The sequence below is a fragment of the Pipistrellus hanaki genome (genome assembly GCF_964339955.1).
Source record: "Pipistrellus hanaki genome assembly, chromosome: 2".
NCBI classification, from domain to species: Eukaryota; Metazoa; Chordata; class Mammalia; order Chiroptera; family Vespertilionidae; genus Pipistrellus; species Pipistrellus hanaki.
The window spans coordinates 65043828-65063828 of NC_140504.1; the positions used below are offsets into that span (position 1 = coordinate 65043828).

At 38.3% G+C, this 20001-nt stretch overlaps 1 protein-coding gene across 1 annotated transcript in view; it reads left to right on the forward strand.

Annotated features, from left to right (window-relative positions):
* MORC1 (MORC family CW-type zinc finger 1) overlaps positions 1–20001 on the forward strand; it is a gene marked incomplete at both ends in the record, with an annotated part of 135467 nt that overhangs the window by 48366 nt on the left and 67100 nt on the right. The window contains 2 exons of the mRNA XM_084870422.1: positions 1740–1883; positions 4282–4436. Coding sequence (XP_084726548.1) covers positions 1740–1883; positions 4282–4436 — 299 coding nt within the window. The remainder of the gene's footprint in view (positions 1–1739; positions 1884–4281; positions 4437–20001) is intronic.

Here is a 20001-nt window from a genome sequence, read left to right on the forward strand (position 1 = left end):
AAAGGCCTCTTTTAAGTCTTCAGGAAGAAAAGCTGTTTGATGGCTTGTTTGAAGTCACAATGATATGCAGGAAATGTAACCAACCTATATTTTATTAATAATAAAGCCAGTTGGTGTGAAATCTTTACAGCAAAATGCTTAAAAAAAAAACATAACAAACTTTGAAGGCAATCAGTATGCCACTTAATATCATGGAGTGACTGTCATATCCTGTAACACCCTGTTTTAGGGTTCCTTACATTGTGTTCTTTTTTGTCAAAGAATGGGGGTCTAATTATTGAGTAGACACTTTTGAAAGTTTGATCCACATATATTTAACCCTACATGTACATGCATTTAAAAACACATAATTATGAACCCATATTATTACTTCCTCAGAAAGTCTGATGTACTCATATCATATCCCATGGAAGGACTGATAGAACTTTATTATCGTCCTTTAATGATACATTTAATCAGTCCAGTAAGTATCTGATATAGGTTGTAATAGCTGGTGGGCATGAATTTGAAAACAAAAAGCTGTTTTTTGGCATGAAAGGAACTACAGGATGGGTGGAGGGGAAGAATTATATTTGCAGTCATTCTTGGGAAAAGAAAACATTTGCTAAGCACCTAATGTGTTCCAGGTTTATATTTGACATTATCTCCTTTAGTCTTCATAGCATTCCATGTGGCTAGAGAGGTGTTTTCTTCCATTACTTAGATCAGTGTTTTTCAACCTTTTTTGGGCAAAGGCACACTTGTTTCATGAAAAAAATCACGAGGCACACCACCATTAGAAAATGTTAAAAAATTTAACTCTGTGCCTATATTGACTATATATAAAGTAATTCTCTTGAATAGGAATCAAATAAACACAAAGAAAGTATTTTATAATTACTTTATTATGAAATATTAAGTAAACAAAATTGTGAAAAATTATAAAATTCTTGTCTTGTCTGCACCTACGGCACACCAGGCAACACGCTGAAAAACGCTGACTTAGATGAGACAGAAAGTTGAAGTGACACATCACAGTTAGCACATGGTTGTTACAAAGACAGGCTTGTATTTTTGTATTTGAAGCCAGGTCCATCTTTCTGGTTCTTATAGCCAGCCACTTTTCATAGCTCCACACGGCCTTCTGTTACTCCAGTTGTTTCTACTACATTCTGCTTTGTCTCAATTTCCATCTTACCCTTTTAATAGAAAAGTCAAGAAAAACACAGTATTGCAGGACAGAGTTAGAAAAACAGGAACTCATAATCTGCCTACATTTGCTTTATTAACTTCCATTTACCTTTGATTTTGGAAAAAAGAAAGGTAAAGGATCTCTTTTGGCACATTCCTACCTATGTAGTATACTTGGAGGCTTGAGAACATGCTAGAAGTTAGAAATCACATCCAGTGTAAAAAATACCTGCATTTAAAAATAGTCAAGTCATCAGTTTTCAGAAGTGCTGCAATTAGGTCAGTTAACATTTTACAACTATATGGCATTTTCTAGTCCTTATTGGCAAACTTGCTTTTGAATCCAGGAATACTTCTGTTTGCCTGGCGTGGTTATTGGCCATTATATTTATGCAGAATACATGGCTATGCAGGGATGCTTAGTGCACTCACTTGGTTTTGCAAAGTACCTGGATATGTTATATATAATTCCTTTAATAGTTGCCCTCTGAGTTTAATCATTCACATTTTTATAAACTGTATATTTTACTTAATAAAAATATTTTTAACTTTCCTAAATATAATGCTAGACAATTAAAAACAGCAAGGACACTCTCTCTATTCTTTGGAGTGAACATCGAAAACCGAAACCACGCTGGGATGTTCATTTACAGTAATAACCGCTTGATCAAGATGCATGAGAAAGTGGGCCCACAGTTGAAACTGAAGTCCTTGTAAGTATGCTTTGTTTTCAGAAGCATAGGCAGGAGGAAGGAGGCTGCAGTGCGATTCTGTCTGCGGAGTTGGATGAGTGATTAAACATAATTGGAGCAGGTGTCATATCCTCTGTTCTCCCTTCCTATCCTTGCACAGCCATTAATCTGCCTCATTTACACCAGTGGAGCTGTGTGCCTACTCCAAGGAAGAAGCTCACTTTTGGAAATGTTTTCAGTGCCTTTTCTGAGCAACTTGATGTTTTACCATTCTTTGCGCCATTTACTCAAATTAAGGTTTTAGTATGTTACCAAGTAAAAAGCAATGCAGGCACATTAAAGAAATTTTAGAAAAGAAAAATTCATAGTCTTACCAAGCAGCTCGTAGCCCCTTCATGTATAGGTTCCATAGTCTTACAAAGCAACTGTGTAGCCCCTTTATGTATAGGTTCTTGCTAACACGAGCATGTATTTTTAACACTGCAGCCTATTTGAATTCCCGAGTAATACAGTCTGGTGCTTGCCCAATGGTCTGAAACTCCACAAGCTGTTTTCATGAATTATGTAAAGTCTTGAAAAGAGACCATAGGGAAGCACAGAGACAGACAAGACAACCGTGACCAGTAGAATGGCTCGGGGGAAATTTTTCATCTTGCTTCCGCACTCTCAAGGAATTAGCAATTCATTCATATGTTCACTTAACAAGCACTTACATTGCAGTATTCTGCGGGCCAGGCATTGAGCTTAAGGTCTGCAGACAGGATGGGGAAGACCTACTACCACTTGCTGAGGAACTTATAGTCCAGCAAAAGGGACGAGTGTATAAATATGTATTTTTCATATTGTATGGAAACAGCAAGAATGATTTTTTAAAACTAAGTTAATTTACTGTCTTGCTTAAAACCCCAATGCATGCAGAATGGAGGTAGTTGCCGTGGTTTTCCAGTGATCTGGTCTCTGCCTGGCCTTGTAACACCCTGCCCCACCCATGCCCACCCTCTCATTGCATTCCCCTCACAGCACCCAACTTGCTGTTCCTCAGAAATCCTAAGCTTGCTCCTGCCTTACGTCCTTGGCACTTGCCATTTCCTCTGCCTAGAGCCTTTTGTCTTTAGATCTTACTGATGGTCCTAGCATGCCACTGAGCACCAGGCCTAAAGTCTCCTCCTCAGGAAAGTCTTCCTGGACTGCCTAAATAAAATTAGCCCCTATCATCACTACTCCCCTCACATATCTATCACTTATGTATATTTATATTGATTTCAGAGAGGAAGGGAGAAGGAGAGAGAGATAGAAACATCAATGATGAGAGAGAACCATTGATCGGCTGCCTCCTGCATGCCCCACACTGGTGATTGAGCCAAACCAACTATGGCTATCTATCACATTTTACATATTACAGCACCTGCATTATTTTCCTCAGCTCACTTATCACCATCTGAAGTGATTTTGTACATTGATGCCTTTATTAGCATCATTCCTTGTCACCTTTCAATAGCAGAGAAACTTCATAAACAGCGACATTTTCTGTTCTACTCTATTTCTAGTTCCTGGAATAGAGTCAGGTGCTCATCTTGAATGAATGAATGAATGAATGAATGAATGAATGAATGAATGAATATAGGCTTGAGGCAAGCATCAGGTTTAAAAGACCATCTAGGAGGGGCAATAAACCAAATCGGTCAGGCTTCCCAGAAGAAATGATGACCTAATTTAGACTCACAATCAATAGTGAAGGAAAGGCTCAGTGCGAGGGGGAAGTGGTGAAAAACTTAATAAGGGAAGCCCCAAATTGGGAAAGGTTATTGTGTGGGTCCTAAAGAGTTAAGAGTCGGGATACTTTTTCCCAGAACAGGTTATATCACTTAAGTAGGATATCCTAGTTACAGCTAAAACTGTAGGGGGAAAATTGAGTTTATCCATAAGACTAACAGGCAGATGCCCGTTACTCTCAGGAATACTCCAGCCATTATGTGCCCTTTGGACTTTTGCAATGATGAGAAATCCAACTTGACAGATGAAATGAGGATGAAGAAAGTTACTTGTGGCCATTTTCATTAGTTTCTTGCAGCAAAGCATTCTTAGTGGTGGTTAATGCTAACAACCTTCTCTTCCCACCCACCCTGACTCCCCATGTAAGGTGATAGGTTTGGCAAAGGGTGCGTATTAATTCAGTAATGATGTACTAAAACCATTTTATATTATGAGACCAAATATACCTGGGATCATCATAGATCTGTGTAACAAAATACATGGTAAAATAACTTGTTAAATTTTGGCATGTTTCAGACCAAGTGAGCTAATTTATTTTTGGAAAAAAAATTAAAAATCCTGGTTATATTTGCTTTTTCCCCCTCCTTAGCTAATTTTTTTTTCTAAAATATTCTCCCCAAATTTCTATATGTCTATATTTCCCTAGGCTTGGTGCAGGTGTGATTGGGATTGTCAATATACCTTTGGAGATCATGGAACCATCTCATAATAAGCAGGAATTTCTCAACGTCCAAGAATATAATCATCTACTAAGAGTCATGGGACAGTTCTTGGTCCAGTACTGTAAGGACACCGGGATCAGTGAGTATCAGTAATAGTAAGAGGTATTTAAAAGGGATTAACTTGCATGATTTCTTTAAGTTGAAATGATTGTACTGATTTAGGTAACCACTATTCCAAAGCCCTGAAAGAGAGCTCCTGCATTGAAAACATGAGAGAAATGCCAGTCTCGGAATCTTTCCTATAGTATTACGCGAAAAATAAAGCAGCGGATTAAAAATTGTAATTGGAGGGCAATCAGAGAGCAGTATGAAGTGGCAGCCTATCTTGGAGGAAGGAGACAGAACTTTGCTCCAAATAGACTTAGAGATCCTCAAAGTGTGTCTCAGACTCTACTGTGTAAGAGCACACAGCCCACCTAGACCTGTGTGGTTCCTATAGCATTGTTATATGATGCCACAGAATAATCATAGTGGGCCCTGGATAATTGTAAATATGTTAAACTTTGTTTTGTGTATCTAACAAGCCTTGAATATGTTAGTTCCAGAAAGATTTTGGTTAAAAATCACTAAAATAAATATACTTGGAAACTTAAAAAGATAAACGTCAGTTATCTGGAAAATTTGAATTACTTGATCGCCTCACTCTCTAGAGATTCTTGAACAATGAGGTGGTGTGCTGTGCATTAATTAAATCAACTTCCTGTAAGCTATGCAGACAGGGCTTCATTTATGGAAACAAATAGAAGGCCACTGTGTATTTGTTCAATGATTTGCATGAAGTATGTATAATTCATGCATATAAAAAATTATGTCTCTACCCTTGAGACAACTTAAAATCTTACTATTGCTGTACTTGAGATTGATATTTTAGAATATTTTATTTTCTTTTGTACCCACTCTGCTTGGTCCTAAAATTTTCTCATGCCAGTGAAACAAGAGTAATGCAGGAACTCAGGGTGCGGGGGAGGCGGGGATTAAAAGTGAGAATGAACTTGAGGGCACAGATTTCCTGCCAAAGCCAGATTTGCAGGTATTGGTCTAAAACCTGCAAAGTATGGTCTGTGGACCAGCATCACCTGAGAACTTTATAGAAATGCAGACTCATAGGCCTGCCCTAGACCTACTAGGTTAAAATCTGTGTGTTAGCAAGATCTCAGGTGATTGTGTGCATATTAAAGCTTGAGAAGCACTGGTCTGAAAAGTACGCCATGTAATTGTTCTTTAGCATAAGCATACTTCTTTCACATGTATATTTTCCCTCAAACATGTTTGAAGTTATACTAAATCTAGGAATGACCACATTATTTGAGAGGGCTTGCTGAAAACTATAGAAAGCGTAAGGTGAAGGGATTAGCAAAAAAAGTGTGTGTGTGTGTGTGTGTGTGTGTGTGTGTGTGTGTGTATACATTTACATAGACACAGGTAACAGTGTGGGGATAACCAGAGGAAAAGGAGGGTGGTTTGGTGGAGGTGGACAAAGGGGGAGAAATGGGGAGGAGAAGAGACTGCCTGTGCAGATAATGTTTTATTGAGTTGTACACTTGAAACCTGTATGGTTTTGTGAGCTGTCACCCCAATAAATAAAATTTTTAAATAATAAAAAAAGAATATACAGAGTGAATTAAAAATCAAGCACCCACTTTCTGGTCTTTAAGTACCAGCATGACATAGTACAGAAGGAAAAGGTTAAGCATTTGAAAATTGTGTATATTTTCCCTAAAGCCTCTTTATTGTTCTCCTCATCCTTAAAACAAGGAACTAGTAAGTCTTCAGAAAGAGTTAGACATTAACATTTATACTATGCTGCCATAAAAAAGAAGGAATTCTTATCATTTGTAGCAACCTGGGTGGAATTGGAGAGCATCATGCTGAGTGAAATAAGCCAATCAATGAAAGAGAAACACCACATGACCTCACTCATTTATGGATAATAAAGAACATTATAAACTGATGAACCAAAAGATAGATATAGAAACAGTAAAGCAACAAGCAGAATGTCAAATTTCATTGGGGAGGGGAGGAAGATCTGGGGGAGATAATAGATCAACCGAAGGACTTGTATACATGCATATAAGTACAACCAATGGACATAAAACTCTGGGGAGGGAGGGTATGTATGGGAAAGAGGGAGGGGGGCAAAAAAAATCAATAAAATATATTTTTTAAAAAATATCCATTAACATTTAAAGGTGACAGGATTATCTCCATCCAGGTCACATTTATTCAGGATAGTCCTATCAGTCCTGTGGGGAAGGAGCTTTCTCAAAGCCCCTTTGCCTGGTGTGTGTGTGCCCTCCCAACAATTGTACTCTCTACTCCATACTACCATGTTTCCCCAAAATAAGACACCCTCCGAAAATAAGACCTAGCGCATGGAAAAATAAGACATCCCCTGAAAATAAGATCTAGCACATCTTTGGGAGCAAAAATTAATATAAGACACTGTCTTATTTTTGGGGAAACAGGGTATCACTTGTCAGTCTTCTCCCTTTATCTACTCCTTAAGTAACTCCCTGTCTCTACCTTACCTACCTGATTTTTTTCAAAACCTTCTAATGGATGTAATAAGATACAAAATAAGTGTTATATCTGTATTTCAATTATTCGTTGTTAATAACATTATTTTCCTAATCTCATAATTGTCTATGAATTGATTTTGGCTCCAGGATATTCTCACAAAAGATGTTCCTCTAGAGGGGAGGAAGAATAGAGAAAGGACAGCGAGCATGTGCATTTGTTCACATTCTCACAACTTCATTTCAAAAGTTCATTATCACTAAGTCAAGTAATCAAGGTCAGAATTGGTAGTCTCAGAACTGTGATGAGGAGATTGACCTTCAAGATCTTTGCCTAATGGTTCCTGCAGGAATAACCAAAAGCATTATGTAATGTTTGCCTAATACTCTGAAGGCCAGTATAATAGGACATGCAATTTTAATGAAAAATAGGTTGGGTAGTTTTTTTGCCTTATAAATAAAAGATGCAATCTTTGTATTTGCTGTAAATCTGATCTGTTTCTATGGAAAATTGGGCTCTTGTAAAAAATGGAATGGACAGAAAGGGCAATGGAAAGGTAATGACTTTGTGTCATTTATCCAATCTGCATTTCCTTTTGGCATAGTTGACGCTAAAGGTCTCAAATATTTCCCTCGTCTCTGAGTCTGACCTCACCTCACTGCCTGATTTTATGTTTTCTGAAGTTTTATGTATCCTTATAGTAAAACAGAAATATTAATTGTCAGCTTTTTGGAGTATGGAGAGAAGAAGGGAAAGATGGAATCATCAACTGAGATTTGAGTTTGAACAGAAGCTATTACTAAACTTTTCCAAAATGGGTCAGAATATGGCTGATGCACTAAAATGAAATTTATGATATAATAAGCATAAGCTTTCCCAGCAAAACTGAAATTATAGGGCTTCGAGTTGGCAAGGAGGCTAAAAATCATTCAATCCAGTCACCTCTACCTTATGCTTTATCCCATCTATGTCACCCACCTGCCCCAGGCAAGTGGCTACAATTTTAACCCTTGGTGAGGGCCTCCCATGCAAGAAAAATTGCCACTTAAAAGTATATATATATTTTATTGATATTTTATAGAGAAGAAGGGAGAGGGATAGAGAGTTAGAAACATCGATGAGAGAGAAACATTGATCAGCTGCTTCCTGCACATTCCCTACTGGGTATGTGCCCGCAAGCAAGGTACATGCCCTTGACAATTGAATCTGGGACTCTTTTATATATATGTACACTATTGATTTTTTACATAGAGGAAAGGAGAGGGAGAGATAGTTAGAAACATCGATGAGAGAGAAACACCGATCAGCTGCCTCCTGCACACTCCCTACTGGCTATGTGCCCACAAGCAAGGTACATGCCCTTGATGAATCCAACCTGGGACCCCTGAGTCTGCAGGCCGATGCTCTATCCACTGAGCCAAACCGGTTAGGGCAAAATTGCCACTTCTTGATTAAGCCTGAGAATGTCTACACAACTATACTAAAAAAATATATTTTAGCTCTGGCTGGTGTTTCTCAGTAGTTAGAGCATCAAAGGGCCACTGGTTTGATTCCTGGTTAAGGAGGCATGTACCTGGGTTGGGAGCACATACCTCGTCAGGGTGTGTGTGGAAGGCAACCAGTCAATGTGGCTCTCTCTCACTGATGTTTCTATCTCTCTCTATCTCTCTCTCCCCCCCTTCCACTCTCTCTGAAAAGTCAATGGAAAAAATATCCTCAGGTGAGGATTAACCAAAACAAAACTTTCACATTCAAGTCAAATCCATGTGTCATGTATTCTTTCATTCATTCACCTGTGCTAGGCACTGAGTGTTATAGGACTAACAAATCAGATCTGGTTCACCTTTCTGGGAATTTACAATCTCACAGAGCTAATACAATCTGACGATTAGAAATAGGATTGGTGTGCAACAGAGAAGAATGAGTGCTGAGGAAGTCAGTGATCAGCTCATAATCGCTGAAGAAGACATTTCCTAAAGTTAGCCAGGCCAACTTAATTCTCCTCCTTGGGGTCATGAATGGTTGGCCTAAAGCCTTTTTACATGACAGCCCTCCACATATTTAAAGACAAGCTTTCTAACCATCAACAAAACAACAAGAAAGCCCACTGTGTGGGAGAACATATTTGCAAATGTTACCACTGATAAAGGTTTAATCTCCAACATCTACAAACAGCTTATACAACTAAATAAAAAGAAGATGAATGATCCAATTAAAAAATGGGCAATGGACCTAAATAGAATATTTTCAAAAGAAGACAGAAGGAAGGCCAAAAGGCACATGAAAACATGCTCAAAGTCTCTAATTATCCGAGAGATGCAAATCAAAACAACAATGCGGTACCATCTCACACCTGTCAGAATGGCCAACATAAACAAATTAACAAACGACAAATGTTGGCGAGGTTGTGGAGAAAAAGGAACCTTCGTGCACTGCTGGTGGGAATGCAGACTGGTGCAACCACTGTGGAGAACAGTGTGGAGTTTCCTCAAAAAACTAAAAATGGAACTCCCATTTGACCCAGTAATCCCACTCCTAGGAATATATCCCAAGAAACTACAAACACCAATCAGAAAGGATATATGCACCCCTATGTTTATAGCAGCACAATCTACAATAGCTAGAATCTGGAAACAGCCTAGGTGCCCATCAGCAGATGATTGGATCAAAAAACTGTGGTACATCTACACAATGGAATACTATGCTGCCATAAAAAAGAAGGAATTCTCATCATTTGCAGCAATGTGGATAGAACTAGAGAACATCATGCTGAGTGAAATAAGCCAGTCAATGAAAGAGAAATACCACATGGCCTCACTCAGTTATGGTTATTAAAGAACATTATAAACTGACAAACCAAAAGTCAGATATAAAGTCAGTAAAGCAACAAGCAGACTGCAAAATTACAGCGGGGAGAGTAGGGAGATCTGGGGGAGATAAGAGATCAACCGAAAGACTTGTATACATGCATATAAGTACAACCAATGGACATAAAACTCTGGGGAGTGAGGGGATGTATGGGAGAAGGGGCAATGTTAAAATATGTACACATATAATAATTTAATAAAAAAAATTAAAATAAAGACAAGCTTTCTATCTCCAGCCTTGTTTTACCCTAATATTTCTAGTTTTATTGCTCTTCTTTATTTAACATGGCATTTGATATATTAACCATTTTAACATTATATTTCATAAAGTGTATCACCTAGAAACAAATTTTAGAAGAAACCTGAAAAACATTGAGTAAAATGGGATGATCATCTTTTTTTTTTTTTTTAATAAGAAGTTGTAATTCTGTTCATACCGCCTAATATAGTAACTCTCAAACAGTACATTGTTGACCCTCAGCATCTTATTACCAATTTCTTTTCTTTTTTTTTTTTTTAAATTAAATTGATTGGGGTGACATTGGTCAACATGAACATATAGGTTTCAGGTGTGGGGTTCTATGTTACAAGATCTATATATTGCGTCCACCACCCAAAATCAAATCTTTTCCTGTCACCTTATATTAGGACCCACTTCCCCCCCAATTTGAATTCTTAACAAAATTTGTAATGTGCATTCTTCTAAGCCATACTTATATGTTTTCAGTAATGCTTTTGGAATCTAGTGTAGAATCATACATTTATATTCTTATTAAGTTTTATCATCTTATTGGGTTCATCCTTTCAGGTTGTAAGGACTTTTTGAGGAATTAATGTTGACTTCTAACTAACATGCTAGTTTTCCAGCAATGTTAAGTTTGGCCACTATTTTCTCTATGATTTCATTTAAATCCAGCAAGAACTTAGCTTTCCACTGATGAACTCCACTGAGGTGGAAATTGGACACTGGGTGAGGACAGTTAACCAGTTACAAATTTTCCTAATTATGCTGTCACCTAATTCATCAATTTCTCAGTTGTGTATAATTTTATACACGTGAAATATAATATTAGCTAGATGAATAGTTTCTTTAAAAAATAGATAATACTTTATGTTTTAGCTTGGGTTGCTATAATAAAATACTATAAACTCGTGGTTTATGAAAAACATAAATTTGTTTTTCGTAGTTCTGGAGGCTGGAAGTCTAAGATCAGGGTGCAAGCACGGTTGGGTCCTGGTGAGACTCTCCTTTGGTTTACAAATGGCTGATACCTTGTTGTATGCTTCGATTGTGGAAAGAGTGAGCTAGCTCCCTGTTTTATTGTGGAAAGAGTGAGCTAGCTCTCTAGCCTCCTTTTAAGGCACTAATCCTATTCATGAGGGCTTCACCATCTTGACCAAATTACCCCCCAAAGGCCCCACTTTCAAATACCATCCCATTGAAAACTAGGTTTTAACATAAATTTGTGGGGGGCATACATTCAGTTCATAAACACTAGTAGCTAGATATAGCTAACTGCTCACAACAAAATTTAGTTTATCTTATGATTGTACTTTAGCGTCTGAGACCTTAGAAACCCATTACAAAAATATCGAAATACAATTTGGGATATACACTAAGTGAGAAGGCTTATGTAAAATATTAATGGGTGAGAGAGACTGTAAGACAAGTTTACATGATGATATAGGTCAAAAAACAGTTCATATTTCTTTATTATGTATTTATGTATTCTACTTTATTTTAAAAATATTGTATATTTAATACTATATTTTGTTTTATTTTAAAATTTTTCATTATGGTGTTATGGGGTAAATTCTGCCTTTCCTGAATTTATATGTTTTAAATTCATATAAGTTGGAGATAGGACCTTAAAAGAGATAATCAAGTTTACATGAGACTGTTAGAGTGGGCCCAATGCAACTTGACTAGTGTTCTTATAAGAGGAATTTAAATATAAAAAAGAGACACCAGCAGTGGGTGTACACAGAGAAGAGGCCATGTGAGCAAAAAGGTGGCCACCTACGAGCCAAGGAGAGAGGCCTCACAAGAAAGCATAACCTTGATCTTAGACCTGCAGACACCTTGATCTTAGACTTACAATCTTCAGAACTGTGAAGAATTAAATTTCTGTTGTTTAAGCCACCCAGTCTGTGGTAATTTGTTATGCAACCCACATTTGTGGGGAATTTCAATACAGTATTAGCATTAAAGAGAACATTATAATGAAACCTATAAAATAATCTTCCAACTACAACAATTATCAAGCCCTGAGCACTTGTTTTCATCCATATTCCCAACCTGCTCCTCCACAAAAACTGGATTATTAAGGAAATTCCAGACACTATATAACTGTACCTATATGAATTTTAGCCTGTATTTCTAGAAGAAAGAACACTTTAAAAACATAACCCTGGTATAAATATTACACCTAAAAATTAATACTTCCTTAGCTAATGTGCTTTCTAGTGATGCTTCTCTCCTTGGCTTGTAGGTGGCCACCTTTTTGCTCCTTAACTAACTAACTAATGGTCTTACCCATCCCCATATTTCCCTTTCTCTTTTTTGTTTTTCCTTGCAATTTAATTTTAGGGAAAACTGGGTTGGTTGTATTATAGTTTTTGCTCACTGCATTATGGGTTGTAGTTTAACAAATTCTTCCATTCTATTTATTTTTTGTACATTTGTAGAATACAGCAGCTTAATCAAATTCAGGTGTGTGTGTATGTGTGTGTGTGTGTGTGTGTGTGTGTGTGTGTGTGTGTATGTGTGTGTTGTCGATGTTAATTCTCAGCCAAGGATATTTTTTTCCATTGATTTTTAGAGAGAGTGGAAAGAAGAGAAGAAGGGGGAGAGAAAGTGAGTGAGAGGAACATTGATGTGAGAGAGACCCATTGATAGGTTGCCTCCCGCATGTCCCCACAGGGCCCTTTGGTGATCAGGCTGATGCTCTAACCCAGGGATCTTCAAACTTTTTAAAGTGGGGGCCAGATCACGGTCCCTCAGAGAGCTGGAGGGCTGTACTATATGAACTACTAATTCCTACTGTAACACCTTGGCTGCGCTCACTGCCCAAAAAACCTGGCGGGCAGGATCAGACTCCCCTGGGGGCTGCATGTGGCCCGCGGGCCGTAGTTTGAAGACCCCTGCTTTGAGAACACTGACTAGGGCTGTTTTTGTCTTTTGTAAAGATGCTTCATAGGTAGTATCATATTTTTTTATGGGGAGGCGTATATTGTTTGATTGTCTCTCTTATAATTATATGAACAGTTAATGATGAATGCTCAGATCCTTTAAGAGTTCCATAACCTTATATTCTGTTCCTATCTTATTTCATCATTTGCTAACTCTAATATTTCTATTATATAAAGAAAAACTTCCTTTCATCTCCCATTTGGTTATCCACATCCACCAGTGATTTTACTATTTGACAGAAGCAATAGCAGAACTCTATATGCTCAACAATTTGCATTGGATAAAAGGTTTCTGAGAGAGGAATTAGAGATAAAAACAAAATATTAAAAATGATGAAGATATTTTGCCTAACTGATTTATATGGCATAACTATGTACTGTGTTTAATATTGTTACTTATGCCAACTCCCTGCAAACAGCAGGATGGTTCAAGAATTCACTGGAGTGACTTCTCTTTTAAAATCTCACGGTCTTAGATTTTATCCATTTACAGTGCTATTACCTGGTAATTGAAATTAGCACTATTCACAGCACTTAAGCTTCCTTTTCTTTCTGACTACACTTGTATTATTATTATGATAATGACATTTTTATATCTACAATGAAGTTTCTTGCTAAAATACCTCAGAGGACCTCATTTATATTGCAAATAAAATGCTAAAAATCCTAGTGCCCTTCCTTTGTCTTGCATTAAATGCACTTTTATTCTTAGTTTGACTTTTCCCTGCCATATGAGAAGCAAGACCTCAAAAACCTCTGTTAGTCTGCTTATGCCTACCTTAAGTAAAAAAGAAAAGTTGTATTTAGAGACTGAATTTGAAACAGTGCAATTAAGATAAAATATAAGTTGTATTAACAACAGCAACGAAGTCTTTTACTCTTAATAACACTGAGTCAGTCAGTTGGCTATGTATGTGTATATGTACGTGTCTGAGTAAATTTAGGAGAGTCCTGGTAGAGAGGTAAACTGTGCTAACCCAGGAATTGGGGAGACCACAGTAGTTTATGAGGAGATTGCCCAAAATAACACAGAACAGCCTATGAATATGCTTTAAATTAGGTTATCTAATTTTGATTTCCACATTATAGACAGAATTAGAAAAGCTGGAGTGTATCCAAAGGACAACAGTGACAATCTTCCTATCTAATAAAAGAGTAATTTGCAAATTGACCATCACTGCAACACAGAAGATGGCTCCCATGTGGTCAAAGATGGCTGCTCCCATGTGGACACAAGATGGTTGCCACAAGATGGCCTATAGGGGAGGGCAGTTGTTGATGATCAGGCCAGCAGTGGGGGGGGGGGGGGGAGGGGCAGTTAGCGGTGACCAGGCTGGCAGAGGAGGGCAGTTGGGGGGGACCAGGACTGCAGGGGAGGGCAGTTGAGGAGGGCAATTGGGGATAACCATGCCTACAGGGGAGGACAGTTGGGAGGACCAGACCTGCAGGGGAGGGCAGTTGAGGGGGACCAGGCCTGCAGGGGAGGGCAGCTGGGGGCAACCAGGCTTGCAGAGGAGGAAAGTTGGGAGGACCAGACCTGCAGGGGAGGACAATTTGGGGGACCAGGCCTGCAGGGAGGACAGTTAAGTACAATTGGCTTGGCAGGGGAACAGTTAGGCATCAATCAGGCTGGCAGGGGAGTTATTAGGGGGTGATCAGGCTGGTAGGCAGAAACCGTTAAGGGCAATCAAGCAGGCAGGCAGCTGTTGGGAGCCAGCAGTCCTGGATTGTGAGAGGGATGTCCCAGATTGGAGAGGGTGCAGGCTGGGCTGAGGGACACCCCCAACCCCTAGTGACTAAATAAAATTACAACCTAAAAAGAGAAGGTAAAAGTTATTTTTTCCTGAGGGGAGACTCAGAAGAAGCTTCTCCTTTTTTATTTTTTATTTTTATTTACTTTTAAAATTTTATTGTTTAATGAATTACTTTTATTGATTTTTAATTTTTGTTAATCCTCACCTGAGGATATATTTCCATTGATTTTTACAGAGAGTAGAAGGGAGGGGTGAGACAGAGTGAGAGGAACATCTATGTGAGAAAGGGACCTGGGCCAGGGATCAGGCCTGCAACTGAGGTACGTGCCCTTAATTTAGATACATGCTTTTGACTGGAATCCAACCCAGGACCCTTCAGTCTGAGGCTAATGCTCTATCTACTGAGCCAAACTGACTAGGGCCAAATATTTTTATTGATTTTTAGAAAGAGAAGAAGGAAGAGAGAGAAACATCAATCTGAGAGGGAAATACTGACCAGCTGACTCCTGCATACCCTCTATTGGGGATTGAGCCCTGCAACCTGGGCATATGCTCTGACCAGGAACTGAACCCGGCAACCTTTTGGTGCATAGAATGATGCCCAACTAACTAAGCCACACCAGCTAGGGCTCCTTAGTTTTGTTTTTGAAGGCTTGTCATCATGAGGTTTCTAACCCTCTCCCTTCTAGTCTTCAGTGACAGAAGTATGTGGTTCTGAACTGGGAGTCAGGAAGTCCTAAGGGACTTAGAGTATGGCTAGAAGTTCTTGAATTCTCGTCTACCAATTTTTGTCTAAAATGGCATTATGCCTTATACATAAATATGCTACCATTTTTAAAACATGTACAGATGTAGTTGTGGCTAATAAAGTGCAAAATTTCATAAACACGTTATTAAATTCATAGGTTACTTTTTTGTCATCATGCATTTTCTCAGGTCAGGGATGGTGGTTCTGAAATTATTTTGCAGCTTAAGGAGATCCACATGGGAAACGGCTGACATGGAACAAGAGAAAATGATGCTACGTTGCCAGGTAAAGTAATGAAGTTGCTGCCTAGAGCAAGTTGGAGCAACTCAGCAGATTCCCGGAGTTTTGCTGTGGAGCATAATGTGCCCACAGTAGAGTGGAGACGTGAAGACATTCTGACTGCAGCTGCCACCTACCTCTGCCGTTGACTGCACCCTAAGTAAGACTAACCTACTCCACCCTCTCACAAGTTGGAGCCAAGAGAAGGCATGGCGCCATAAGCACCTTCACTACCAAAGACATCTTGCCTAGTTTTCCTTCAATTCAAATAGAGCCCTTTGGGAAATGATTGTCTAGGGCCTTTCTCATCTCATCTCTCATCACCACAGACTCTGAGCCAACATGACAGCGATTGGCCTCTTGATCCTGCAGGCATCACAGCCAACTGATCAGAGTGGGCATATCACGTGGAACCAGTTTGCCATTCCTAACCCGGAAATTCTATGGAGAATATAGATGACAAATGATCACACCGTGGACCAGCTTAGGAAGGGTGGAATGGCTGGTTTTTCTAAAAATCAGAGAGTAGTCCTTCCTTTCTCAACCCTCAGCCATCTTGGCTGCTGCTCCTGTTTGGGGGCCACCCTGCACTGAAGGCAGGAAGATGGTGGCCACAAGGAAGGTGAAAAAGTTGCTGAGTTGATCAACTCTAGGCTCCAACTTCTTATGAAAACTGGATAGTACATGCCGGGGGTACAAGGAGACTCTGAAGATGATCAGACAAGGCAACACAAAACTGGCCATCCTTACCAGCGACTGTCCGTCCTTGAGGAAATTTGAAATAGAGTGCTGTGCCATGTTGGCCAAGTCTAGTGTCTGTCTCTACAGTGGCAATGCTATTGAATTGGAAAAGACTACAAAGTATGCTCACCAACTGTCATTGACCCAGAATGGGGCCATAAGCACCTTCACCACCGAAGACATCTTGCCTTGCTTTCCTTCAGTTCAAATAGAGCCCTTTGGGAAGTGATTGTCTAGGGCCTTTCTCATCTCACATGCACCACAGACTCTGAACCGACATGACAGCGAATGGCATCATTAGAAGCATTCCAAAACAGACTGGTGAAAAGTAAATCATGCAACATTTTTCTTTAATAAAAATGACCAGAGCTTGGTTTAAAAAACCAGAGGGTAATAACAGGATGATATTCAACACAGGAGGAGATGTGATTTATAGTCCCCCGAGAGTGGTATGCAATTTCTATCTCAGGAGATCTTTAAAAGTAGAAGATAATATTGTAATTTGTTTAGAGGCAGAACTACCTGAAGGCAGGAACCTGATTTAAATATCTTCTCTAGTTTATCATTTTCCTGGTGCTTTGATTTCATAAACTGTTTGGGACTTCTTATTTTTATTTAAACCATCAGAGCTTTGCTTTAGCAGTTTACTACTGAATTTTATTACTTCTCCTTTTGGGTAATTGCTTTCTTGGATGTCATTGTACATTCTACGAACAGATATGAAACTGACATCTCAGAAGGTGTTACATTTCTCCTGTTTTTCAGAGACAAAATCTGTGTAAACTCATTTAGTTACTGGATTTTGACAAATTTTCAGTAAGTTATTGCAGCATTTTATATTATTTTTTTTCCTGGTTTTAAGAGGCTCCAAAAAATTAATTAGATGAAATTAAACAAGTTTTCTGAATTAAATACTCCACATATATAACTAGCAGTAAGTTAAATTATCAGTTTTCTCACATACTTACTCTAGGAATTAGAACTTTAATTCTGTGTACCTTAATCCCTGATTATTCCATTAATTCAACAACCTTGTTTATCCAAACAAAAGTCTCGAGATACGTATTCTTTTGTAATCTTAAATATTGCTTGTGTGTTTGTAGCATTTTTCTTTACAGATTTTTAAATCAGAATACCTTGAGGATATTGAAATAATATAGTTTTGGAATTAATAAATTTTGGGTTACCTACATAATAGTGGCTGTAAATATTTAAGGTATATTTTTTTTAAATCACTTTTTGAAATTTCACTTTTTTGCTTTTACTGGACATCCAGATGAAAGGTGTTACTGTACAGGACAGCCCCCCGAGTCAGTGGGAGAGGGCTGTCCCCAACCTCGGTCCTTGTCTTCTCATATAAATGAACTTATACAAGACCCTGACTGCATTGTGAAAAGCCAATTTATTAAAGTATGCATCTTCACTGAAAAAAGCAAAGCAAGCAAATCTGTGCATCTGCCTTATGAACACAGACAGGCTCTAGCTAATCGATGAGCCCATTGGGGGTGTGTCCAAGGCATTATGTACCCTCCTATCTATAGGTCTCAAAATTCCTCTGCCAAATATTTTGATACAAATTAATTCTCAAGGTCCTCTTTTTTAAATTATTTTTATTTTTTTACTTCATTGTGGCATTTCCAGAAATCATGAGAAGCACCTGACAACTATATTTTGCCAAGCCTTGAGACTGCTGGCTTTTCTGTGGGTAAAACTGCCCTTTTTCCCCTTCCCCCTAATCCCCTCTCATTAGGGAGGGTTTTTTTTTGTTTTTTGTTTGTTTGTTTGTTTTTGTTTTTGTTTTTAACCATTTGTTCTGTGTCCTTGACTGGGGAAGATAATGGTTTGTTAGTTACAAGCTGGTTGCAAATTACACTATATTTAGCCTTGTTTTAATTTTCCTGTATCAGTTTCCCTATCCCTCCTGCCCTGGAAATTTGTATCAGCTATACATATTTTAATACTTGTATCTTTTAACTTTTACATAAGAGTTAAGCAGTTTATACACCACCATTATAATATTAGAATATTTTTATTTTGACTGTATATTTACTTTTATCCGTGAGATTCATATATTTAAGTCTTTGGGTTACTAATTATTGTCCTTTCATTTCAGTTTGGAGAACTCTCTTTAACATTTCTTGTAAGGCAGGTCTAGTGAACTCCCTGAGCTCTTGTTTGTTTGGGAAATTATTTCTCCATTTTCTGAAGGAGAGCTTTTTCAGATTAAGTATGCTGGGTTGGCGTGTTTTTCTCTTTCAGCCTTTTGATTATATCACCCAACTCTCTCCTATCTGCAAAATTTTGAAAAAAAAAAATAAAAATATATATATATATATATATATATATATATATATATATATATATAGTCTAATAAGTTCCCTTGTATGGGAAGAACATATTTCCTCAAGGAGGATTTTCCCCCTGTATTTTGAGTAACACATGAAAGTAGAAACTGACATGATATGTTTTCTCTCACTGCCTTCCCTCTGGACAGCTGGCTTATCTGTTTGCTGAAACCTCGTCTTCAGGGTCCACCCCATGGAAATTGGTTTTAATAACATCATAAGTTATACATGTCAGACTAGTTTCCATCTGAAGAGAAAAAACCATTTCTGATTTTGAGTTTAAAACTTTCTTTGCCCTGGCTGTTGCCTTGAATAGCATATCTTCCTTCAATTCTGGTCAGTAGGTGTTTGGTATAGTGAATGTGCTATTTGTGCCTTTAATAGCCTGCAATTCTTTTTTTAAAATATATTTTTATTTATTTTAGAGAGGAAGTGACAGGAGAGAGAGATAGAATCATCAATGATTAGAGAGAATCATTGATCCGCACACCCTGCACAGGGGATTGAGCCCACAACCCAGGCATGTGCCCTGACCGGTAATCGAACCGTGACCTCCTGGTTCATAGGTCTATGTTCAACCATTGAGCCATACTGGTCTGGCTAGCCTGCAGTCCTTCAGTATTATTTAATCCTGTAAGTAAACATTAAGCTCTGTGAGTCACTTACTGAAAATAAGATCCTGAACATCACTATTGTTTTCAATGATTTCACTATCCAAAGGGGGAAATAGGTACAAAGCAAACTGAAATGAGATGTGTGTGTTAGCGCTATAAGGGTTGTGTGATCACAGAGCATGTATTACTACCCTAGAGGAGTGTGTGTTTATGTTTCTAACATCATAGTAGTTTTATCACTCTTAAATGTTTGTGTCAGGGTTCACAGTTGATACTCGTTTTCAAATGTAACTGTGTTGTTTACTGTGTTAACGTTTTCAGGGAAAGATAGTGTTTCACCTTTGTTTTATCCCACAGAACACATTAATGAGGTATTTTGTCAAGACTAGCAGCAGTAGTTTTTGAGGGTTTCTTAGGTACCGGATGCTGAGCTATGTGCTAAGTGCATGCAACATTTTAAAGCACAGCTCCTCCTTTGAAAGGCACAGTCCTTTGCAGGAAGTAGAGAGAAGATAAATGCAACTCAAAAGCAATTTAAATTTCTGCAGGGTTCTATAGTTTTAAATGTACCTTTACACTTATTCTTT